This window comes from Dreissena polymorpha, chromosome 9, assembly GCF_020536995.1.
Source record: "Dreissena polymorpha isolate Duluth1 chromosome 9, UMN_Dpol_1.0, whole genome shotgun sequence".
NCBI lineage: Eukaryota > Metazoa > Mollusca > Bivalvia > Myida > Dreissenidae > Dreissena > Dreissena polymorpha.
In genome coordinates this window covers 27,489,156-27,516,427 of record NC_068363.1, presented here as the reverse complement: position 1 = coordinate 27,516,427, position 27,272 = coordinate 27,489,156, and the positions used below count along the sequence as shown (strand labels likewise).

At 37.0% G+C, this 27,272-nt stretch overlaps 1 protein-coding gene across 2 annotated transcripts; it reads left to right on the top strand.

Moving 5' to 3' along the window:
• Positions 1 to 203: 203 nt before the first annotated feature.
• LOC127844651 (protein CNPPD1-like) lies at positions 204 to 25,649 on the top strand. 2 transcript variants are annotated; one of them, XR_008032853.1, is made up of 9 exons: positions 204 to 365; positions 1,605 to 1,692; positions 7,168 to 7,249; positions 13,495 to 13,615; positions 19,717 to 19,845; positions 21,773 to 21,834; positions 22,312 to 22,426; positions 23,425 to 25,231; positions 25,376 to 25,649. XR_008032853.1 is itself a non-coding variant. In XM_052375051.1 (8 exons), the coding sequence occupies exons 1-8, from the start codon at positions 303 to 305 to the stop codon at positions 24,337 to 24,339; spliced, it is 1,575 nt and encodes a 524-aa protein (XP_052231011.1). In that variant the 5' UTR covers positions 204 to 302; the 3' UTR covers positions 24,340 to 25,649. The 2 variants fall into 2 exon arrangements, 1 of the variants encoding a protein (XP_052231011.1); XM_052375051.1 differs by having other exon boundaries at positions 23,425 to 25,649.
• Positions 25,650 to 27,272: the final 1,623 nt, after the last annotated feature.

Genomic DNA, 27,272 nt, shown 5'->3' with positions numbered 1-27,272 from the left:
CCTGTTACGTCTTAATGCCAGGCTAAGCCTTTATTTGTCAGTCAGCATTCCACTGAAACATGACTGGCATGTATGTGCCCGACCCGGGATCGAACCAGGGACCTCTGAATTTCAACGCAAGCGCCTTATCCACTGAGCTACGGATGCACATAAAATGTTATATGTATATCATGTTGCTCGTTTTAATCGATTAAACTGATGTAGCGATGTATAAATCGAGCAGTCCTTTGTTGCCCAAAGTAGGAAGCAAAATCGCGCATTACAGTTACTACCGTAACTGAAAAAAAACGCAGCAAGGCATAATGTTTGCCCAAAATATGGCATTTTCTCCAGGGACATTGAGGTTTTATAGAGATATAGAGCCGGTTTGTATAAGTTATTATATTGAGTTTAACATCCGTAATATTTGTCATGGTGACCCATTCAAGTTCATCATAACATTGAACTTGTAGGTGAGTCACCCAGCTAGCCTGGTGTAGCTAAAGAAACTTCAGCGTACAGTTTATATAGTATTGACAGACCTGTACGCTGAAGCTAACCCCGTATCGAAAGTCAACCAGAGTCGTAACATATTTATGTCACGCTATAAATCAAAGAAAGCTCATTTTCTTGGATACATTTCTACATATATTAGTGAATGAATATAAATTACTGCATCGAGGAATGTTTTAAGGTTCAGATGTTTCAAATGCATCTTACATTAGATGAAAATAACTCTCATCAGTCTGAAATTCACAATTTTGACGCCATTGTTGCTTTGTCACGTGACGAGTTTTCATTTGGATACTTTCGGATAAACCGTGACATTTTATGCTGAAATTGTAAACATTACTTTCGTTTTCTGAAATCTATTATTTGTGATTAACAACTTACGTCTGGTGGATTATAAGACTGATTTCATTGTGAATCAGGTAGTTTTATATAATATTTACTTTGACTTTGTATTGACACTACAATTTGTTTACAAAATAAGCCAGAATAATTAAAATACCGGGAAATGTCATTCTGAATTTGAAAACACTTGAGCACATGGTTTGTTACTAAAAATAGAAATAACGTCATATGACCGTGAAATCTCGGGAGATTCGCATTTCAAGAAAGTCTGTCACATCGCTGTTTTTCTTGATATGTATGAGCAGAATAGATACATTTTAAATGTTTAAGATAGTTTTTTGTGAAAGAATATATCAGTTAAATGTGAAAAATGTCAATCTTTCCAATCAAGTGGTTGATTTGGGCCAACAACTGCATTTAAAAGCTGTTTTGGACTGGTCTTTGTTAACTGTCAACTTTTCGGGAATTTCTGGTTGACTTTCCTAATGGGGTTGGTCCATAACTATAAAGTCGCGCCAGTCAAAAATCATAAAAAGCGACATTTAAAGTTATGGAAGCCAGAACTAGCCTGGTGATGCTGTCTATCAGTGTATTGCACACTTTTTTTTACCAATATACATAAAACATAAATAATAACTACATCAGATTCGCATTATCCTTTTCATGTAGAAATAACAATTCAGTAATTTCAGATAGATTTGTTGGTGCATGTTTGCTCAGGGATCGGTTGTTTCCTGTGCACTTTAATCAAGTAACCTGTGATTTTCCAGGACTATGAAGACTTGAGTGAGAGACTGCGTAAGACGCTATACTATGGGAAGCTTCCAGGAACTGACCGACCATCACACCCTCTCACTGGTATGTTAATAGTCTTGGTGTGGGTAATCTGGGCTTAATGCAAGTCAGTTACTGTGTTAAGTCATACATGCCATACGTCCCGGATTGTCCGGGACAGTCCCGGAAATGAAGAACTTGTCCCGCTGTCCCGGAAATCTGTCAAATGTCCCGGAATTTACAAAATCCATATATACATGTACCTTATCTTAGGCTTAACTGCACCTCGAATCTGTGTATATCTGCAGCGTCTCCATGACAATGCCTACCCGAATAGGCAGACTACGCTACGTGTCAAAATCGATCAATTAACAGGGGTCCTGTTATCATATCGGTTGTCTCACGTTCGCGGTCAAACCGAAAAGGCGGCATTGTTTAATGTGGTTGTTAACTGACTTTAATCAACTACGTCATTATTTCCCGCTGCGTAAGGGCAAAGGATAGTTGTTCACACATCTGAACTGCAACATCGCTGAGTAAAAAATTAAAAGCAGTTTATGTTCGCACGTTTAACCGACAAAGAAGTTGAGTAAAAAAGTAAGCATATAAAAACGTTGTATGCATTGTGAATTGATTTGAGTTGACGATCAAACGGTACTGTATTGTTGTATTTTTTTATTATAAATGTTATAAATGAATAAAGGCGTATCAACAACTACGCGTTACACACCGGTCTTAATAACAATAACGCAGTGTCGTCATCATCTATTTTTAGAATGCTTACACTGAAAACACGTGGCTTGTATCTAGTAACGGAAGTAGTAATGTTTAATTTGACGTTAATAGATCAAGTGTATTTCGGATAGGCTTTCGAACTTTTGCAATTAACGATGCGAAACAAAAAAAACGTACCAAAATTGCATATGTCTATAAATATCGATACACTTTATACATGTCCCGGAAAATCGGCAATAGTCCCGGACAATTTAACTCGATGTCCCGGAATTGGTCTGAAAAATTATGGCATGTATGGTTAAGTGAATTGTTATTTCAAAGAGATTTTCTATCTATCTTCGTATATTGTTGAACTCTCCTTTCGGTTTTATTTACAGTGCAGTGCAAGAAAAAGTTTTATAAAATAGTGTACAATAAAAGTATTGACAGTGAGACGTCAAAGAAAGAAAGACTGAAACAAAGTTTGAAAGTGTTAGTATATTTATAGACAACAAATATCTTTAAAAAAAAAAGATATACGGCGTTGATTGTGGTAGGAGTTGGTGAAAGGTTCAATGAATGAGATCAAAGATACCGAATGTCTTTTTCTGTGCAGTTCTTAGCTGCATCACACACAGTACGGGATGTTACGTGGAGTTTTAGCAGCTTATTTTACATTATTACATATTGCTGGTCATAAACCTATTGACACAAAACAGAAAACCAAAAGAACAATGGAAGTGAAATTAAAACATATGAGTCAACCGGCCTCACGCGAAGTATCCGTACATATTTTAATTTTTTTTGTGCGCTTTCTTCGAACAAACCTGTTTTAATGGTTTGTCGGGCATTGCTATTTGATTCAATTATTAACAGTATCGAGAATCATCACGCTCATGCTTAATACATTAGTCAATATGGTGGAATAATTCTAGTTAAATTAATCAGAAATAATATTTATCATGGTATTGTTGAAAACACATTAAGAATCTATTATTGACATATGATACCATCATTATATCGCTGAATAACTTCATTTAACATGTTTCTGGCCTAAAGAAAATTCCATTTCACATAGTTCACACGATATATAAAGATTATTGTACTAGCCGTGAACTTCATTGAAAGGGAGGCCATGCTTCCACTGCTGGAACGACAGTTGTTTAAACCTTTATACTTTTACATGTTAAATGTTCAATTTCGAAAACAATTTAAAATGGTTTGGCCAAAATGAATATCAGGATAGGGAAAAATGATACTTTTATGAACTTAAATATACTAGTACACAGACAGGAATATGGAAGTAATTACAAAATAGGAGAACATAGCCTTTAAGTACAAATGCTCTGGCGCTGGCAATCCTCTGAAAATAAAAGGTGCACGTACAAACAGGGATAGCGCTGGCCCAAAATATCTTTGAGCCACCCAGATCTAGGGGAGTCCGGGGACATGCCCATCCCCCCCCCCCTCCCAATAAAATTTGGATCCTAGATTGTCTGTGGTGCGTTTTGGGCCTATTGCCAACCAGTTTTCGTTTGTTTCAAATAACAATATATACTGTAGATTTTTCATATTTCTTTTAATGACAACAAGCACATGTCACATATCATAATATACATCACATCACAATTTTTATAGTAATAGAGATATTTTCATACAGCACAAAGTCATGACATGTATCATTATTATTTCATTATTATTTTGCACTGTTTTTTACCAGCCCACAAGTACGGACAAAGTGGTTACTTCCAAATTTATATTGTAGACGATATGAATTACTCTTCTTATGTGTTACAAATTCGTAACTTTAATTAAACTTTAATTGCAATTAAACCGCGCTTGTTTTTCAGGTTTTCCTTTTTATTAAAATACGCCGCTGTTGGTTAGCATAGTGTGTGAGTAAAACGATCAAATTAATTAATTATCACCTTTTCATTTCAATCGAAAATCGGCAGAAGTTGTAACATCAACGACATAGAACTAATTATTTAATTATCACTCTTTAATTTAGATCGATAGTCAGCTTGGAAATAATTAATTTATTAACCAGGTTTTCCGAAGGAAAAAACTGGTTATTAGATTGGCGAATGCGGGCGGGCTGGCGGGCTGGCGGAATAAGCTTGTCCGGGCCATAACTATGTCGTTCATTGTCAGATTTTAAAATCATTTGGCACATTTGTTCACCATCATTGGACGGTGTGTCGCGCGAAATAATTACGTCGATATCTCCACGGTCAAGGTCACACTTTGAGTTCAAAGGTCAAAAATGGCCATAAATGAGCTTGTCCGAGCCATAACTATGTCGTTCATCGTCAGATTTTAAAATCATTTGGGACATTTGTTCACCATCATTGGACGGTGTGTCGCGCGAAATAATTACGTCGATATCTCCAAGGTCAAGGTCACACTTTGAGTTCAAAGGTCAAAAATGGCCATAAATGAGCTTGTCCTGGCCATAACTATGTCATTCATTGTGAGATTTTAAAATCATTTGGCACATTTGTTCACCATCATGGGACGGTGTGTCCCACGAAAGAATCACGTCAATATCTCCAATGTCAAGGTCGCCACGACTAAAAATAGATTTAAAAAAAAAAAACTTACAAAGGGGGTTAATTTTTTTTGGTCATTTCAAAAGTTCAGTTTGAGTTGTCTCCCTTTATCAGATTTTTTTTTTCACAATGAAAACCTGGTTTTGTGACAATTTTGTCCCTTGTTGTCAGGCTTATTTTCATTTTTAATTTTATAATACGACATTTGCGACCGGCCGCTATTTTGTTTGCAGACGACAATATTAACTGTGTATTCAAAGCTCCACCCATTTTTATGTTTCATTCACAACGTCATTTCATGTGTAAGCGAGCTCAGTTTTGATTGGCCAGCTACTATGTGCACTTCAATAACAATAAGGTCAAACGATGTCTTGATACAGGTGCAGACCGGTTTTCGTTCACATTTCAAATTGCGAATACTTTCATTGAAACAAAGAGAAAAATATATAAAACCAGTTTCGGGTTAAAATGGCGGCTGTTTTTAATGAAATTTTACGAGATTTTAGCATTTTCGCAAATCAGATTTTTCTTGAGCCAAATTCTCAATATTTTCGCAAATGGCTCAAGTGGCGAACGACAGCGCGAGCCCTGGTACAAACTGTATTGATGTCAAGAGTTGGGTGTAAAACTGTTCTACATGTATCTATCAAGCCTTTTCATTAGAGATAAAATTGTTTCATGCTGAACACGCAGTAAAACAGTGTTACAAAGACACGTTCATGTTTCCAATGTTCTGGTGGTATGTTCAAATCAGCCAATCGAATAAATGAAGTGTATTCATTCGTATCTAGCCGCAGGAAATTTTATTTGAATTTTATTGAGCACTTACAAAGGTCAGGTAAAGTAAAAAGCTGGCTTATACAGCTACGCCAAAAAAAAGGTTAAAATCGGGTTAAAAACACACTCTGCCGCAACTAATTGTGTGACATTTGGCTACTGCCAGCTTGAAGGATTCAAGCGTTGGCAGGAGGACAATTTCTGGTGGGAGGTTGTTCCATAGTATGACAGTGCTGGGAAAATAAGAAAATTTATAATAGTTAGCAACTGTGTGAATCTGCCTTTAAGCTAAAGGATGTGTATGGCGAGTCAATCTCCTGGGTTTTTCAAAATATGTGGGGACGGGGACACTTACTAATGAGTGGGCAATTTTGTAAAATAATACTATTTTAGCATCAGTCTGTCTGTTCTCTAGAGATCTTGTACCGAGTGACTGTTGCATGTCTGAGACACTATCATAAGTTGAATAGCTGTTATTTATCCATTTGTCTTGATTTTTCTTCTCTGAACCATCTCAATTTTATTGATGTTTTGTTTAGTGTATGGCGACCAGACTGGAGACAAGTATTCTACTTGAGGCCTGACAACAGTTGTATAGGCAGTTACTTTTACTTTTTATGTCCTCGGATCAAATGATCAGGGATATATTGATTTTGGCCTGCCTGTCATTGAATGTGTCTGTCTGTCTGTCATTCTGTCCCAAAACTTTAACCTTGGTCATAACTTTTACAATATTGAAGATAGCAACTTGATATTTGGCATGCATGTGTATCTAATGTCGCTGCACATTTTGAGTGGTGAAAGGTCAAGGTCATTATATATGGCTTCAAAGTGGCGCAATAGGGGGCATTGTGTTTCTGACAAACAAATCTATTGTTTGTTTTTAGTTTGGATGTTACGTTTAAGGAAACCATAAGATTCCATAATAGCAAAAAGTGTTGTCCCAGACTAGCCTTCCCAGAATGCACAAGCTTATCTGGACTAGCCTTCCCAGAATGCACAAGCTTATCTGGACTAGCCTTCCCAGAATGCACAAGCTTATCTGGACTAGCCTTCCCAGAATGCACAAGCTTATCTGGACTAGCCTTCCCAGAATGCACAAGCTTATCTGGACTAGCCTTCCCAGAATGCACAAGCTTATCTGGACTAGCCTTCCCAGAATGCACAAGCTTATCTGGACTAGCCTTCCCAGAATGCACAAGCTTATCTGGAAAGGTACTTTACATAAATTTATTAAACCCTGTTCTTCCAGAGAAGGGCTGATTCAAATATGAATCTTAAATAAGCCAAAAATCAGAAATCAACAAGGAATCACCAAACAAAGTTTAACTTGCCAATTATATATAGGACTATAGGTTGTGTTTTATTAAATTCTTCACCTAACACAAATTACTACTTGTTGGACCACCAGGTGTTATATATATGAAGTGATTATAAAAATCTCAAAAAATGTAGGCTCCGCTCTTTTCCCTTAATAAAGGCAAAAGCCCTGCACTAATATTTATTTTGTGTACAGATTTGGGAGTGGAGTTCTACAGAAGTGCGGCCCCTAGGGAGCTGGGAAAGTTGGACACCTTTCTGGCAGCAGCCACCACAAGGTCAGTGTGGCTCACATGATTTGTTGAAGGGTTAATTTGGCTCAATTGGTCATTGTCGGCTGGGGTACTGTTAACATGTACCCCGGGAACTCTTAACTATACTTTCATGTACCCCGAGTGAGGTAAATATACTTAAACATACCCGGTCGATATCAGACTGTACCCTAGTTGTATTTCCGTGCAAAATTCAGATGTCGTAAAAAGCTCTTCCTATTACCGTAAAACAATATTTTTATCGTAAAAAAACTTCTTTTTTTAGCTCATCTATTTGTTGAAAAAAAAAAGAGCTATTGTGATCACCTTGGTGTCGGCGTCCGGTTAAGTTTTGCGTTTAGGTCCACTTTTCTCATAAAGTATCAATGCTATTGCATTCAAACTTGGTACACTTACTTACTATCATGAGGGGACTGGGCAGGCAAAGTCAGATAACTCTGGCTTGCATTTTGACAGAATTATGTGCCCTTTTTATACTTAGAAAATTGAAAATATTGGTTAAGTTTTGTGTTTAGGTCCATTTTATTCCTTAAGTATCAAAGCTATTGCTTTCATACTTGCAACACTTACAAACTATCATAAGGGGACTGTGCAGGCAAAGTTATTTAACTCTGACTGGCATTTTGATAATTATGTGCCCTTTTTATTCTTAGGAAAATTGAAAATTTGGTTAAGTTTTGTGTTCAGGTCCACTTTTTTCCTTAAGTATCAAAGCTATTGCTTTCATACTTGCAACACTTACTAACTTTCGTAAGGGGACTGTGCAGGCAAAGTTATGTAACTCTGACTGGCATTTTGACAGAATTATGGGCCCTTTATACTTGAAAATTTGGTTAAGTTTTGTGTTTTGCTCCACTTTACCCCTAAAGTATCATAGATATTGCTTTCATACTTGGAACACTCGCAAACTATCATAAGGGGACAGTAAAGGACAAGTTGCATAACTCTGGTTGTCATTTTTACGGAATTATGGCCCTTTTTTGGCTTAGTAACTTTGAATATATGGTTACATTTGTGTTTAGATCCACTTTACTTCTAAAGTATCAAGGCTATTGCATTTAAACTTCAAATACTTTAATGCTATCATGAGGGTTCTGTACCTGGCAAGTTGAATTTTACATTGACCTTTGAATGACCTTTACTCTCAAGGTCAAATTAATAAATTTTGCTAAAATTGCCATTACTTTTTTATTTATGATTAGATTCGATTGATACTTTGACAAAACAACTCTTACCTGACATACCACAATAGACTCCGCCCCCCCCCCCCCCCCCCATTATTTTTTTTTTAATTAAGATCAACTAATAAATGACCACCACCACACCCTCACACTATACCCACCCCCAACAACAACAATTTTTTTGTTATGCCCCCAGTAGGGTGGCATATAGCAGTTGAACTGTCCGTCAGTTGTCTGTGCGTCTGCCCGTCCGAAAAAAACTTTAACATTGGCCATAACTTTTTCACTTTTGAAGATAGCAACTTGATACTTGGCATGCATGTGTATCTCATTGAGCTGCACATTTTGAGTGGTGAAAGGTCAAGGTCATCCTTCAAGGTCAAATGTCAAATTTATGGTGTCTGTCCGTCCGAATACTTTAACATTGGCCCAAACTTTTTCAATATTGAAGATAGTAACTTGATATTTTGCATACATGTGTATCTCATGGAGCTGAACATTTTCAGTGGTGAAAGGTAAAGGTCAAGGTTATCCTTCAAGGTCAAATGTCAAATATATGGCGTCTGTCCTTCCGAAAGCTTTAACATTGACCATAACTTTTTTAATATTGAAGATAGCAACTTGATATTTGGCATGCATTTGTATCTCATGAAGCTGCACATTTTGAGTGGTGGAAGTTCAAGGTCAAGATCATCCTTCAAGGTAAAAAAAATCAAAATAAAAATCAAAGCGGCGTTCTCATGAAGCTGCACATTTTGAGTGGTGGAAGTTCACGGTCAAGGTCATCCTTCAAGGTCATAGGTCAAAAAAATATATAAAAATTCAAAGCAGCGTTCTCATGAAGCTGCACATTTTGAGTGGTGGAAGTTCAAGGTCAAGGTCATTCTTTAAGTTCAAGTCATCATTCAAGGTCAAAGGTAAAAAAAAATAATTCAAAGCAGCGTTCTCATGTTGAGTGGTGGAAGGTCAAGGTCAAAGGTCAATTTTTTTTAAAGCGGGGTTCTCATAAAGCTGCACATTTTGAGTGGTGGAAGTTCAAGGTCAAGGTCATCCTTCAAGGTCAAAGGTAAAAAAAAAATCAAAGCGGCGCAACAGGGGGCATATTGGCCATTGTGCTTCTGACAAACACATCTCTTGTTTTTTTTCAAACATGGTTAAAAACACAAATATTTATTTTTATTATTTTGTTTTTGAAATACCGTCTAACCATCCCACCCAAGAATCCCCCCCCCCCCCCCCCCCCAAAAAAAAAAAAAAAATTTTGTTTGCCCTTTTTTTCATTTTTGGAAGATAAATGTAAGAAATGACCACACCCCCACACTATACACCCCTCTCCACTCCACCCCTCCCTCCTTTGTGATTGAAATTGAGATAGGTCCCTACACCTTTAAAAAGAAAAATAGATAAGCGGTCTGCACCCGCAAGGCGGTGCTCTTGTTAAGAAACTGCATCAACATGCTATTGGAGTAATGTATGAGTTTTTATAATATAGAGACGATTTAACAGAAAATATACATAAATGTGAATATAATTATTTATTTTTTTAAAGCCGACAAAGGCCGATTAGCGTTAAAATTGCCAGGTATGTTGCAGTATATTTACCGTACCCGGGGTACATGTAAGTATACTTAAAAGTACCGGAGGTACATGTAAGTATACTTAAGAGTACCCGGGGTACATGTAAGTAGTACTTGAGCCAACAATGACTAATCAAGCGATAATTTTGGGTCGAAATTTGTCTTGGTAACTTAAGTGTTGTTTTTGTTTTATCAGTACTTTGTGTGATTTTATGTGACATTGTGAAGAGTGTGTCATAAATTAAAATAAAGTTTATTATTGAACTAGAAATATATTTTACATTTAAATAATTACTGGTTACCTGGTTAAAAATTGAAATCATAATCAATTTATCACACATCAAGAAATGTTAAAGCAGACGACAAACAGCGGTAATTACGGGGATAATTCGTTGATGGCGATTTAATAATTATTTCATCAAGCAATTTTCAATGGTGTGAAAAACAAAATCAGCCGAAAATATTCGCGGCGATATTCAATAATGACAAATTATAATTGGCGAAAAATTAATAGATCTAACAGGTACCGATAATTGGTAAAGCACGGGGAGATTAAAGACGTTTTTTACGAAATATATCACTGCTGTCGGACACTGAGAAAAACGCTCTAGGCCACGATGTCGCAAAAGTTATTGACGCGTTTATGACAATACACAGGGTCGAGTGTGTAAACAGCTAGGTAATCTCTTTATCGATTTTTCCTGCTTGATGGCCCGATTTACAGGCGTTTGGCACTCGCCGGACAACTTATAGAGGCAATTTTTGTTTGATGTAGGCGGATAAAATAATCGCCATTTTTTCTAGACAATTTTATGAAATAATAGCCAGTTGGATAAAATAATCGCCATTGGCGACAATGTCTGGCAGCAGCGTGAGCACTGCATCACATATAGTTTGATAGGAATAATGAAATGTGTTTGTCAGTGATAAGATACAAGCATCACATATAGTTTGATAGGAATAATGAAATGTGTTTGTCAGCGATAAGATACAAGCATCACATATAGTTTGATAGGAATAATGAAATGTGTTTGTCAGCGATAAGATACAAGCATCACATATAGTTTGATAGGAATAATGAAATGTGTTTGTCAGCGATAAGATACAAGCATCACATATTTTTTTAAGAAATGTGCACAGTTAATTTATGTCACGGAAACCAGTGTTTGCAAATTGGAGTTCAGTTTACTGGCGAAATAAAACAATTTAGAAGAGTATCGTTCGAACATGGAAATAGACAAACATGATTGGATTTATATGTTAGTGGATCTGTGTATAATCAGATTCATATGCTTTATTATGTTTTTCACGTTGTTCAGTTAACTGAAAGTGAAATAGCATTGAACTGAAGATGTGAAATGCAAGATATTGAAACTGAAAAGTAAACAAATTAAATATATTAATATAACTCAGTTTAATACATCATAAACACAAGAAGAACACTCAAATGTGTTTGTTTACGGTATATTTAGTCCATTTACTGTCATTCAATATATTGAAAAACTGCTGTTATTGATCACAATAAATACTGTTTACTTTGAATCCTCAGTATGTTAAATGTGAAGTTAAGCAGGTTTTTACAAAAAAATATTGTCATGAAGTTCAAGAAGTTGTTTATTAGCTCATCTATTTTTTGAAAAAAAATTATGAACTATTGTCATCACCTTGGCGTCGGCGTTGGCGTCGGCGTCCGGTTAAGTTTTGCGTTTAGGTCCACTTTTCTCAGAAAGTATCAATGCTATTGCATTCAAACTTGGTACACTTACTTACTATCATGAGGGGACTGGGCAGGCAAAGTTAGATAACTCTGGCTTGCATTTTGACAGAATTATGTGCCCTTTTTATACTTAGAAAATTGAAAATTTTGGTTAAGTTTTGTGTTTAGGTCCATTTTATTCCTTAAGTATCAAAGCTATTGCTTTCATACTTGCAACACTTACTAACTATCATAAGGGGACTGTGCAGGCAAAGTAATGTAACTCTGACTGGCATTTTGACAGAAATATGTGCCCTTTTTATACTTAGAAAATTGAAAATTTGGTTAAGTTTTGTGTTTAGGTCCACTTTATTCCTACAGTATCAAAGCTATTGCTTTCATACTTGCAACACTTATTAACTATCATAAGGGGACTGTGCAGGAAAAGTTATGTAACTCTGAATGGCATTTGGACGGAATTATGGGCCCTTTATACTTAGAAAATTGAAAATTTGGTTAAGTTTTGTGTTTTGGTCCACTTACCCCTAAAGTATCATAGATATTGCTTTCATACTTGGAACACTCGCAAACTATCATAAGGGTACAGTAAAAGGACAAGTTGCATAACTCTGGTTGTCATTTTTACGGAATTATGGCCCTTTTTTGACTTAGTAACTTTGAATATATGGTTAAATTTTGTGTTTCGATCCACTTTACTTCTTAAGTATCAAGGCTATTGCTTTCAAACTTCAAATACTTTCATGATATCATGAGGTTACTGTACCTGGCAAGTTGAATTTTTACCTTGACCTTTGAATGACCTTGACTCTCAAGGTCAAATTATTAAATTTTGCTAAAATTGCCATAACTTCTTTATTTATGATTAGATTTGATTGATACTTTGATAAAACTACTCTTACCTGACATACCACAATAGACTCCACCCAAACCATCCCGTGTGCCCTTCCCCCCTCCCCCCCCTCCCTCCCCCACCCCCCTAATTTTTTTTTTTTTTTTTTTTTTTTTTTTTTTTTTTTTTTTTTTTTTAAGATCATCTCACAAATGACCACCACACCCTCACACTATACCCCCCCCCCCACCCCACCCCCAAATTTTTTTTTTGAAACGGTTAAAAAACACAAATATTAATTTTTATTATTTTATGTTTGAAATACCGTCCAACCATTGCACCCAAGAATCCCCCCACCCCCCCTCCCCCCGCCGAATCCCCCCCCCCCCCCCAATTTTTTTTTTTTTTTTTTTTTTTTTTTAAGATCATCTCACAAATTACCACCACACCCTCACACTATACCCCCCCACCCCACCCCCCAATTTTAATTTTTTTTTGAAACGGTTAAAAAACACCAATATTTATTTTTATTATTTTATGTTTGAAATAATGTCCAACCATCGCACCCAAGAATCCCCCCCACTCCCCCCCCCCCCACCCCGATTTTTTTTTTTTTCGTTTTTTTTTCGCATTTTTGGAAGATAATGTAATAAATTCCACACCCCCACACTATACACCCCTCTTCACTCCACCCCTCCCTCCTTTGTGATTGAAAATGAGAGTCCCTTCACCTTTAAAAAGAAAATAGATGAGCGGTCTGCACCCGCAAGGCGGTGCTCTTGTTTTAATGTCTGTTTTAAGGTTTATCATTGCGTTATGCGCGCCATTGGCGTAGTCAAAATCAGTCGACAGAATTTTCCTTCCTTCTGACTTAGCCTCAATCACACCCCTGTAAATAGGAAAAGTTCACTTTTTTGCTCTGTAATATTCTGTCCTTGTTTGGTCAGGTCGGCCTGTGTGTCTCCCACCTCCATGATGGTGGGCATGATGTACGTACGACGGCTACAGAAACGCAAGCCAGAGTACCTTGCCCAGATATCGTCTTCTGAACTGTTTCTCATCTCCATGGTAAGTCAGGCCTAGATATTGTCTTCTGAACTGTTTCTCATCTCCATGGTAAGTCAGGCCTAGATATCGTCTTCTGAACTGTTTCTTATCTTCATGGTAAGTCAGGCCCAGATATCGTCTTCTGAACTGTTCTCATCTCCATGGTAAATCAAGCCAAGATATCGTCTTCTGAACTGTTTCTCATCTCCATGGTAAGTCAGGCCTAGATATCGTCTTCTGAACTGTTTCTCATCTCCATGGTAAGTCAGGCCTAGATATCGTCTTCTGAACTGTTCCTTATCTCCATGGTAAGTCAGGCCCTGTTATCGTCTTCTGAACTGTTCCTTATCTCCATGGTAAGTCAGGCCTAGATATCATCTTCTGAACTGTTTCTTATCTCCATGGTAAGTCGGGCCCAGATATCGTCTTCTGAACTGTTTCTTATCCCCATGGTAAGTCAGGCCTAGATATCTTCTTCTGAACTGTTTCTTATCTCCATGGTAAGTCGGGCCCTGTTATCGTCTTCTGAACTGTTTCTTATCCCCATGGTAAGTCAGGCCTACATATTGTCTTCTGAACTGTTTCTCATCTCCAATGTAAGTCAGGCCTAGATATCGTCTTCTAAACTGATCCTTATCTCCATGGTAAGTCAGGCCAAGATATTGTCTTCTGAACTGTTTCTCTCCATGGTAAGTCAGACCCAGATATCGTCTTCTGAAAATTTCCTTATCTCCATGGTAAGTCAGGCCTAGATATTGTCTTCTGAACTGTTTCTTATCTCCATGGTAAGTCAGGCCTAGATATTGTCTTCTGAACTGTTCTCATCTCCATGGTAAATCAAGCCAAGATATCGTCTTCTGAACTGTTTCTCATCTCCATGGTAAGTCAGGCCTAGATATCTTCTTCTGAACTGTTTCTCATCTCCATGGTAAGTCAGGCCTAGATATCGTCTTCTGAACTGTTCCTTATCTCCATGGTAAGTCAGGCCCTGTTATCGTCTTCTGAACTGTTCCTTATCTCCATGGTAAGTCAGGCCTAGATATCATCTTCTGAACTGTTTCTTATCTCCATGGTAAGTCGGGCCCAGATATCGTCTTCTGAACTGTTTCTTATCCCCATGGTAAGTCAGGCCTAGATATCTTCTTCTGAACTGTTTCTTATCTCCATGGTAAGTCGGGCCCTGTTATCGTCTTCTGAACTGTTTCTTATCCCCATGGTAAGTCAGGCCTACATATTGTCTTCTGAACTGTTTCTCATCTCCAATGTAAGTCAGGCCTAGATATCGTCTTCTAAACTGATCCTTATCTCCATGGTAAGTCAGGCCAAGATATTGTCTTCTGAACTGTTTCTCTCCATGGTAAGTCAGACCCAGATATCGTCTTCTGAAAATTTCCTTATCTCCATGGTAAGTCAGGCCTAGATATTGTCTTCTGAACTGTTTCTTATCTCCATGGTAAGTCAGGCCTAGATATTGTCTTCTGAACTGTTTCTCATCCCCATGGTTAGTCAGGCCAAGATATCGTCTTCTGAACTGTTTCTCATCTCCATGTTAAGTCAGGCCTAGATATCGTCTTCTGAACTGTTTCTCATCTCCATGGTAAGTCAAACCTAGATATCGTCTTCTGAACTGTTTCTTATCACCATGGTAAGTCAGGCCTAGATATTGTCTTCTGAACTTTTTTTCATCCCCATGGTAAGTCAGGCCTAGATATCGTCTTCTGAACTGTTTCTTATCACCATGGTAAATCAAGCCAAGATATCGTCTTCAGAACTGTTTCTCATCTCCATGGTAAGTCAGCGCCAGATATCGTCTTCTGAACTGTTTCTTATCCCCATGGTAAGTCAGGCCTAGATATAGTCTTCTGAACTGTTTCCAGGCTTTTTCCGCCCTATGCCACGGGTCCGAAATTCGGCCCCATTCCCAATGCAAATCTGGTTGTTTTTTTCCCAATTGAAAAAAAATATTCCCAATTCAAAAAAAAAAAAAAAAAAAAAAAAAAAATTTTTTTTTTTTTTTTTTACCTTTTAAATATATAAGTTGACCTGATCTGGTGTAGAAAATAGAAAGTATTGCATGATTAAATTATCTGTTGCCTTGAATTTGTTTTAAGAACTGTAAAATATGTTAATGATTATTTAAGACTTAACTTTTTATCCTCAAAATCCGGCGCTTCCCGCGATTTTTTTCACCTCAAAAAGGCCAAGCCTTTTCCCCAAATTCAGATTAAAAAAACCTGCACTAATCACACATGTTCATAATATTTTGTAAAATTTTAATAATAAGTTATCAAAATAGTCGTTATTTACCAGTTAACGGCTTCTTTGAAATATAAGAAACACTGTTTTAAATAATTTACATGCGATAATTTTTCCCAATTGAGCCAATTTTGCGATTAATTTTTTTCCCAAAATGGGGGTTTTCACGACGCGAAATTCCCAAAATTCCAGTGTGGCGTTTTCCCAAAATGGAGCGGAAAAAGCCTGGTTTCTCATCTCCATGTTAAGTCAGGCCTAGATATCGTCTTCTGAACTGTTTCTCATCTCCATGGTAAGTCAGGCCTAGATATCGTCTTCTGAACTGTTTCTAATCACCATGGTAAGTCAGGCCTAGATATCGTCTTCTGAACTGTTTCTCATCCCCATGGTAAGTCAGGCCTAGATATCGCTTCTGAACTGTTTCTCATGTCCATGTTAAGTCAGGCCTAGATATCGTCTTTTGAACTGTTTCTCATCTCCATGGTAAGTCAGGCCTAGATATCGCTTCTGAACTGTTTCTCATCACCATGGTAAGTCAGGCCTAGATATCGTCTTCTGAACTGTTTCTCAACACCATGGTAAGTCAGGCCTAGATATCGCTTCTGAACTGTTTCTCATGTCCATGTTAAGTCAGGCCTAGATAACGTCTTCTGAACTGTTTCTCATGTCCATGTTAAGTCAGGCCTAGATATCGCTTCTGAACTGTTTCTCATGTCCATGTTAAGTCAGGCCTAGATATCGTCTTCTGAACTGTTTCTCATGTCCATGTTAAGTCAGGCCTAGATATCGTCTTCTGAACTGTTTCTCATCCCCATGGCAAGTCTATGATACTCAAATTTTCAAGTTTCAGCAGGATGTCATACAAGTTTGTTGACATTATTATGAAAATTGTTTTTATTATTATCTAAACTGTAGTTAAAGGGTATTCTATCTGTTGGTTTATCCCTAAAAATGTGAAGATTTCTTTGAGATAGTTTATTTGTGTACCTTCACATTTTTCTTAAGAAATTTCTTAAATTATTCCATCCACAGTAAGTGTAGATGCTCAAAATTTATAATGAAGATTTAATATTTGGAGTATTGTGTTATTTTTTTACTTGTCTGTGTTGACTTGAGACTGTATTTCACGATCTCAACAGGTATATTTTTCACAAGTGACTTCAAAATTCCTAATTTAAGGATTCCAAATTTAAAAATATTAACATTCAGTTCATTCACCTATACAGCTCTGTGAGTCAAACCTCATAACATATAATTTTAAAATCACTTTTATTAAGGTTTTCCGAAGCTTGTCCGGGCCATAACTTTGTTGTTCATTGTGAGATTTTAAAATCATTTGGCACATTTGTTAACCATCATTAGACGGTGTGTCGCGCGAAAAAATTACGTCAATATCTCCAAGGTCAAGGTCACACTTTGAGTTCAAAGGTAAAAAATAGCCATAAATGAGCTTGTCTGGGCTATAACTATGTCATTCATTATGAGATTTTAAAATCATTTGGCACATTTGTTCACCATCATGGGACGGTGTGTCGCACGAAAGAATCACGTCAATATCTCCAATGTCAAGGTCGCCAAGACTAAAAATAGATTTATTTTAAAACAAACTTACAAAGGGGGTTAATTTTGTTTGTTCATTTCAAAAGTTCAGTTTGAGTTGTCTCCCTTTATCAGATTTTTTTTCACAATGAAAACCTGGTTTTGTGACAATTTTGTCCCTTGTTCTTAATGGTTTGGAATTTCTTTCCAAAAACGAAAACTAATTTCCCAAGATGAGCAAAGCATCACAATTGTTTTCCTAATCAAAAGGGCCCTGTCACCATTTCTAAAAGGGTAGAAAGAGCACACTGCACAGTTTCTTTAGCCAGTTTGTTAAAATTTCTTGTCAGCAGAAGTGAGACTTCTCTCTCTCACCCGGGCCTGTATTCACTATACTTTTCTAAGACCAGGGGGTTTTCTGCTATGTTAAAAAGTCTGTAAAACAGACCTGATCCCAAAGAAAACAGACCCGATCCCAAACCGAAATTGTAAAAAAATATCACAATCTCAAACAAAATAATTATTTTATTATTATTATATTTTTTAGGAAGATGTTCCTAATGATTATTATATCCAGGGCTCAACATTAACGGTTGTCCTATTGCCCCTGGCTAGTAAAAGTTGGGTCCGGGCTAGTGATTTTATAATCTAGTTGCCTGCCCAGGCAAGTGCAAAAAAGAACAAAGAGCATTTAATTTAGACTTTAATTAGACTTTAATTGCTGTAATCATTTTGTTAAATGCGCAAAATTAAAAAAGGTTTTGTGGTGTATCATTTTGATCTTTATTTAAAAATATGACTTATTATGAGGTTTACAGTTAATGTGATATTTCATGTTTGGGCAAGTGGCTTTACGTTCAAGGCAAGTAGATTTTCTAAGTACTTGCCCGGTAGGGCAAGTTGGTTTTTTGGTTAATGTTGAGCCCTGATATCTCAATTTTATTTCATAAACATCTAACAAAGTGTATAACTATAATATGATTTTTTTTTCCAAAATGGCCAGGAAATGGCCTGATGTCTCAATATTTGTTGATAAAAACAATCCCAATTAGGTCCATTTTGTGGATAAAAAATTCCCAAATTTGACATTTTACCGATTTAAAAATCCCAATTTAACCAAACTCCTTTTCCCAAAATAGTTGGAAAAAACTCTGAAGACTAAAGTCCTCGAGTATAAAATAATCTTTAAATTGGAATATTAAAGCATTGCTTAAATATTAAGTCAAACTGGACATTCACTGCCTCTATCTACATCATTTTCTCATAGAACATTTTGTTAAGACAATTGTCACCAGTGGTACATGTAGCTTGTATATATTCAAACGCGGTATTTATTCTATTGTTAAGTATATTTTTGGGTCTTAAGTCTGAGAATATTTTGGTGAATAAGGGCCCCAATTTCACACTTTTGAGTATCACCTTCAAAAATCGTTACTAACTTTTAGGTATCTGTAAAATAATTAAGGCTTTTGGTGAGCAAAGACAGGGTGATTCTTTATCCTTTCCCACTGGCACTCAGAAGCAAAGTGAAAATGGCTGTAGGCAACCAGCATAAAACCATCTACCACAGTAACTCACAGTGTTCAGGTTTTATGCTGTTTGCTGCTCATCTGTTCCTTAGGGTTTGAAATGAATTCATTTAGACTTCATTTAAACGAAAAATGTCATAATGGGGAAAGTGCCGTCCCTGATTAGCCTGTGCGGAAATTAGCCTGTGCGGATTGCACAGGCTAATCTTAGACGACACTTTACGCACATGCATTATGCCCAATTTTCTCTGAACATGACTCATATTGTCTAGAGCACTAAAAATAGGTCAAAGTGCACATCCAAGTGGTAAATGGATAAATTACAGCCATTTGCAGATGATGACCTCTAAAGTTCAGAATTAGTTCTTAACTTTTAGGTATCTGTTAAATGAAAATAATAAAATGGGCTTTTAGTGAGTGGACTTTCTGTCAACTGAGCCTGAGGTGACTCAAAAATCACATCCCTGCACCTTGCTCCATTGTAGATGTAGATGATGGCCTCCAAGTTCCTGTAGGATTAAGGCATGTTACATACACATTGTCAAATGACTGACAAATTCCTATTGGGAAATTATATGCTTGTTAATATAAATGGTTTTGCAGTGAGGTATCAGTAAAGTAATGAAGGGTTTTGGTGAGCACGATAAGAGTGGTAGGATATTTATTCCTGCCCCATGCTCCAAAGTTTCTGAATGATGAAGGCATATAATTGAAGGTATCAGTTAAATAATAAAAGCTTCAGGTGGTGTTATATTTTTCTCCACTGTAATTCTATCCCTGCACCTTGCTCTGTTGTAGATGATGGCGTCCAAGTTCCTGTATGATGAAGGCATAGATGACGAGGTGTACAACGACGAATGGGCAGTGTCTGGTGACCTAGAGACAGAGGACGTGAACAAACTCGAGATGGAGTTCTTGAACGCTATGGTTTGTTTACTATTTCACCACAATCTTTCTCTCAAACTGGAGATGGGGTTCTTGAACGCTATGGCTTGTTTGCTATTTCACCACAATCGTTCTCTATAACTGGAGATGGGGTTCTTGAACGCTATGGTTTGTTTACTATTTCACCACAATCTTTCTTTAAAACTTGAGATTAAGTTCTTGAACGCTATGGTTTGTTTGCTATTTCACCACAATCTTTATCTATAACTGGAGATGGGGTTCTTGAACGCTATGGTTTGTTTGCTATTTCACCACAATCGTTCTCTATAACTGGAGATGGGGTTCTTGAACGCTATGGTTTGTTTACTATTTCACCACAATCTTTCTTTAAAACTTGAGATTAAGTTCTTGAACGCAGTGGTTTGTTTACTGTATTGAGTTTAGATGGATTTATTTTGCCCCCCCCCCCCCCCCCCTTTGAAGAAGTGGGGTTTATTTTTTTTGCTCGATGTCTGTCGGTAGACCAGTTCGTTTCTGATCAATAACTTGTCAATGAATCAACCGATTGGCTTCATACTTCAATTGTGCATTTGGCCTTGGACAGTAGATGACCTCTATTGAAATTGGGGTCACTAGGTCAAGGTCACTGTCACAATAAGTTTGAAAATGGTTTCCCATCAATAACTCGTCAACGTATCAACCAATTGGCTTGATACTTCACATGTGCATTTGCCTAGGACAGTAGATTACCCCTATTGAAATTGGAGTCACTAGGTCAAAGTCACTGTCACCTAATGTGAAAATCGTTTCCGATCAATCACTCATCAACATATTGACCGATTGGCCTGATACTTCACATGAACATTGGCATTAGACAGTAGATGACCCCTATTGAAATTGGGGTCACGGGTCAAGATCAATGTCACAATAAGCGTGAAAATCGTTACCGATCAATAACTAGTCGATGAATTGACTGATGGGCTTGATACTTCACATTTGCATTGGCCTTGGACCGTAAAGGACCCCTAGTTATAAATATAATATTGTAATTTTCTCAACCGATTTACTCTAACGATGATTAAACAAAAGTGCATAATTCTGTGTCAACTAAAAACATATGTAATTGACTAAGTCACACTAATATGATAAGATTTACTCATATGATCAGTTTTGTTGTATAAAATCCTGTGTCAAGGCCCTTCCTGTGGTATTTGTCTCAGACCGCTTAGCTCTTGCTGCACTGAAATTTGGGTTTGGGTTGATATGTGTCTTGTTCTGTGAAAGCTGGTCATAATGCATGTGCGTAAAGTGTCGTGCCAGATTAGCCTGTGCAGTCTGCACAGGCTAATCAGGGACGACTGTTTCCGCCTAAACTTGATTTTCGGTATGGAGGGACTTCCTTGAAACTAAAAATACCATAAAAGCGGAAAGTGTCGTCCCTGATTAGCCTGTGCAGACTGCACAGGCTAATCTGGGACGACACTTTACGCACATGAAATAAGCCCAGTTTTCTCAGAACAAAACACATATCATTTAGACCTAGCTAGGGATGGCATTTTGGGTCAGTTAGGTAAAGGATAAGGTACACGAACAGTTTCTCGTTGATAACTTGGGATTGTGTTGAAGTGTTATGATTCCTGCTGTATCTTTCATTATCTGTATATTTGATTCTTAAATAAATTGTCACATCCTATGCAGACGAATGTCTCCAGTAAGTGTTAACATGTGTATTATGTGACAAGTCTGCACTGTCATTATTGGTTTGCATTATTGACAAGTTGGTGTTAACATTGATTGTTTAATACTGTGATAGCAATACAAAAATGTCATAGTATTCTCTAATTGTTGATCATTGTTATGTGTTCATGATCTTAAAAATTGTGAAAGCTATACAAACATGCCAGAGTTAATCTGACCATAACCACCCTGGATATAACAATTGTTTTCAAACTAAGTCATTTAATTTCAGGACTGGGAACTGTTTGTGCGCCCTGAAGAATTTGCTGACATGCTTCACTCCGTCGAGAAAAGGTACACACCTCTTGCTACTACAGACTTTTAATGGAGCCTTAAACAGCTCTGCTTTCTGTCATATTGACTTAAACACGTGTTAAACCATTTATTTAAATTCGGAGGGTTTTCTTTTTCAAGTGTTTATACATCCACAAGAACTGGCACAGTTAAAACCATATTTTTATGTCACCTTATGTGTAATTTATTTCGAGTCATTATGTTCATTTGTATCAACAAAGTTTTTGACAGGCGCTTTTAAGAACTCAAGTTCTACTGGACCTTGTAAGCTGGTCCACAACATATCCTCACACCTAAAACGTAACAACATTAATAAGACCATGAAACCCCTAGAATGACTTTTAAGCAGACAGGGTAGCTCCTGTTCAGACAGCGCAAATGTGCAGGCTGGTCTGAAGCTACCCTTGCCGTATATGGAAATAAGACCCATTTTTGCATGACGCTGCTCATTTATGAGTGTTAAACTCTGCATTACAGGATTGCCCTACAAGAAGGCTTGAAACGAGGCTGGTTTTCGTACACGGACATGATGATTCTATCACATGACCTCAAGTTGACCTCCTTCACTGATCTGTCTGCGGAATTATCCAAGGTACATAAGACTGAGTCGACATTTTGGGTTTAGGGCTTAGTATTGTAATAAAATTGCACTGATATAATGTTTAACTAAGCGAAAATATGAAAAGTTAGTGTCTTATCTTCATGAAACTTGATCAGAACAGTTGTCACAATGATATTTTGGCAGAGTTAGATATGTGGTCGCGTAAAGTTAAAAAAACTAGGTCACTAGGTCAAATTAAAGAAAAATCTTCTTAACACAAATTTTTGGTTCAATTTCATGAAATTTGGTCAGAATATATGTTCCAATAAATTATCAGCTGAGTTTGAAACTAGGTCATGTTTGGTCAAAAACTATGTCACTAGGTCAAAATTTAAAAATGCAGAATCTAGAAGTCGCTTTTTTTTCCAATCTTCCCAACACTTAGTCAAAACATTTGCTTTTATTATAATTTTAAGCGTTTTCGAGAAGATATTGTCATAGCCAGCTCGTCATGTCATCCGACATCCGATGTCTGCGTCGTGCTAAAACCTTAACATTTTGTTAAGGTTTTGAACATTGGGTCTAAAATCAAATTGCTTTCACCTACAACTTTAAAACTTCATATGTAGATGCACCTTGATGTGTTCTACACGCCACACCCATTTTTGGGTCACTTTGTCAAAGGTCAAGTTCACTGTGACCTTTAAAAAAAAAAAATCTGACAAGCTTTCATTTATTTAAAACTTCACCCGTAGCCGAGCGTGGCACTTGTTATGCGGTGCTCTTGTTTTATATCTCATCCGAGTTGGAAAATAAAAATGTGCCTTGAAATGAAATATTTATGTCTCATAAGGTGCTTTAATATTTCTTTACTCCACCTTCTCACAAGTGTTAGTGCCTTCAGATCTTAGGTGAGCACGTTAGGGCCCATGGCCCTTTTGTAACAACTTGCTATATGATACTGTTTGCGGCGTCAAATATACATATACTGTTACAAGCTCTAAATTTCATCCAATCAAAGTGTATTTAATGCATTGTGTCTGTTGCAGGTGTTTTCGGCAGCCTCTCTGGCCTACCTTGCAGGCGTCCTGACAATGATTGGTTCCACTCTCGCTGCCACTGCCACGTCCACAGCCCTAACACAGCTGGGAACCAGCGCACTCCCAGCATGTCTCAAGATGACCTCTGGGTTGATGACCTTGACCTTGTACCCCGAGCTGTTGTCAAGGGAAGCGCAACTGTCATCTGATATGCTGATCAACTTCCCTGAACACTGGAATGCGACTAGAGCTTTGAAGGAGAACCTTCAAGATGAAGAAAATGTGGCGCTTAACAAAGCAGAAAATGGGTCAGATGAATTCCTTTGGGGTACTGTAAATTTCCAAAAGCCAATGGGCGAGAGCGGTTCACCAAACAAGGAGCCACCTGGATCGCTGCTAAACCTTCTACCTCCGTTTTTAGCTTTACTGACATTTAAGGAAGCTGTTCTTAACTACGTATTTGGTGCCAATGTTGACCATGATCCAGATATCTACGGCAATGACCACGAACTCACATCTGACCTTGACACAAACCAAGATAACATGGGTGACTATTGCTCCCTCGGTCCTTGCCTCACAGATTCCTGGTCAGACTGCTTCAATATTTCCTCGGAACACGAATGGAACGAATTCAAATCCCTCGCCAGTCAATGCTACTACAGAAACACCAAACAGTGTTGTGACAAATGGAGGAAGCTGGTGCCCTACTATCGCTGCGTCAACTCAGCAATTGCCCAACCCCTTCCTAGTAGTTTAAACACCAGGCTGGACACTGAGATGGACATAAATCATGTCAAATGCTGCTGTAGGTTCTCTCATGTAGAGGCAAGCTCCTGGCTAAAGGGATCACTTAGCTTACCAGCCCGCGACCTGAATTTAAGATTTTCTACTCAGTCGTTCTATCCTATTTTTATAACGACGTAGATTTGCATAGAACAATTCTTCGAGACACTATGGAGAAAATTTTACAACAATCTGAATACTAAAGTAATATTTTAATTAGAGTACAGTCCAACTGAACAGACATATGAACTTTGTTACCTTGAACTTGCGCCAAAGTTCCAAAGAAATTATTCGCCGCCTAAGCTCTTTATTTGATCTGTGTCATGTGAAAATAGGTCTTATGCAATATGCGGCCAGCATAGCGCCAGACCAGCCTTTGCAGTCTCGCAATCTGTCAGGAGCTACAATGTCTGCTTATAAGACCAAGAAATATTGCATGACTTTATAGCAGACAGTGAAGCTCTGATTTATGACATGAGACCAATTTTTGCATGATGTAGGTCATTTTATATAGAATGAATAATGGTCATTTATGAGTTTTAACACGAAGCAACAACTATGTCAACGTGGTTTCCAGTCATTTGTTTTCTGACAGTCACAAAAGCCATTTCCCTCTTAAAATGTGTACACAAGAGGTCACAATCTTACTTTGTCATGAATGATAAACTTCTTTACACATCTTAAAGGGATATAAGGATATAATTTCATTAAAATATAATTATATGTTTATTTATCTTTCAATTTTACACATGATATATAGATATAAAGCAATATAGTTTCATTTAAATAAAAGTATGTGTTTATTAATCTTTCAATTATAGTTTTATATACAGTAATTTTTATGTCCCCCACCACTAGTGGGGACATATTGTTTTTGCCCTGTCTGTTGGTTTGTTTGTTTGCCCCAACTTTAACATTTGCCATAACTTTTGCAATATTGAAGATAGCAACTTGATATTTGGCATGCATGTGTATCTCATGGAGCTGCACATTTTGAGTGGTGAAAGGTCAAGGTCATCCTTCAAGGTCAAAGGTCAAATATATGGGTAAAAATCGCTCATTTAATGTCACTTTTGCAATATTGAAGCTAGCAACTTGATATTTGACATGCATGTGTATCTCATGGAGCTGCACATTGTGAGTGGTGAAAGGTCAAGTTCATCCTTCAAGGTCAAAGGTCATATATATGGGGACATAGTGTTTTACAAACACATCGCTTGTTTATAATTATAATAATATGTAAAATATATGTTAACAATGTATACAATTCTAATTTTATCAAGGCGTCCTAAAACAATACATAGATTCGATGTTACTGACTTCATAATTTCTCAATGTTAAAGATATTACATTTATTTGTGAAAGAATAAATCATTTAATAAATTAATTACTTTTGATTCTAATAAGAAACCTCATGCTTATTTTTGAACAATAAATAATTCTAACTTCTCTGTCTTTGTTTTATTGTTCATGTGCATGTCTCGCATCCTTTACCTCTCACTGAAAAGTATTGGACTAGCAACTTGAAGATTAAAAGTTTGCTCACTTCGCATTAACGTTTAAATAGCTATTCCCATCAATAGCTTTTTATTTCAATATAAACAATATTTGTTAAAGAAATAATTGACAGTACAATACTTTAGTGTCCCATGTCACAACTACTGGAAAATACTTAACATAAGTTCCCATTCTGTACATATCATTAATGCATATCAATTAAGTAATTAATTTAATTTTGTACCTTGCAATTCAAGAAAAAATCTGATATTACAGTTTTATAAGTGTGTCTAGTTTGGTTCTTTTTACATTTATATGTTCATCCGAACATTGTGTAAGGGTTCATTTCATGTCCAAAAATAAAGGGAAGCATATTAAGAAAGTTTGGTTAACAAGAATGTTACTCAAATACAAACATTCACAAAATACATGTTGAATACCGGTACTTTCACATTCAATTTGACAAAGATGGCTGAATTTTTCAAATCAAATTTTAAATAAGAATAAGAGTGCCCCTTTATTTGATGTACATTACCTAATTCACACCAGGGTGAATTGGAACCCGGTGTAATTGGTAATGTAATCTATACGCTCTGGCGTTGCTGATTTAATCATGTACATGTATAGATTTTGTACCCTTTATTATTTCTAAGATCGACCATAGGCTAACACGTGAGCTCCTCGTGTATTTTTTGACTGTGTTTATTAAATATTCATATGAAATTGAGTAGTTTCGGTGGAAGTTAACACTTTGCAAAATTCATCATAACTTTAAAATGTTAAAAGTCCCAAGCAAAATGAACGAATTTTTTTAACCAATAGTTAAAAGGACACATATGTTATGAATCGTTATAGCTGAAATATAGAACATTGAATTTTGTAGCAACGGCTAAATTTTAAATGGGGATGGTGAGCGCCAAAGGATTTCATCCTCATTACAATAGTTGGACTACGGACAGTGAAGACAACAAACAACGTTAATTTGCAGCGAGAGTTTTGAATGAAGCATGCAAAGTACAGTTATGTGTAAGAATTCTTGAAACAGTATTTTTAAAATCGGTTAATTGTAATTTAAAAGTAAAAGGATTCACCTAAGAGTGAATTGTTGATTGAGTGTTGTAGATTGTATGGACCTGTGTGAACGATTGAGTGGAAAGGTATATGTCTGTTTGTGAGCTTGCTTATAGCCCCGTCACACCGGACTAGCATCCTTACGGCGACATAAGATTGTGTTACTGGAAATTTTTGATTGTCGTAGTAAGGACGCCTATGACTTTTTCGGTAAAAATGCTGATTTTCGCCTTCCCGTCACACCAGCGTCCAGGTTTATGGCGTTCTGCGCGTCCTCACGGCGTCCTAAATACGTCCCTGGCGACCTTACCTTGTTCGTACTGCGACCTTACGGCGACCAAAGCCGACCATACGGCGTCTGAGTGGCGTCCTTGGCGTTCTTAATGCGTTCTTATTGCGAAAATAGTCGTTCTGAGATCGCAATAGACGTACAAAGGACGTACTAATGTCGCAATAAGGTCGCCGTACGGTCGCCTTGCAGTCAATGATAATTTTCTGTGGGTTTG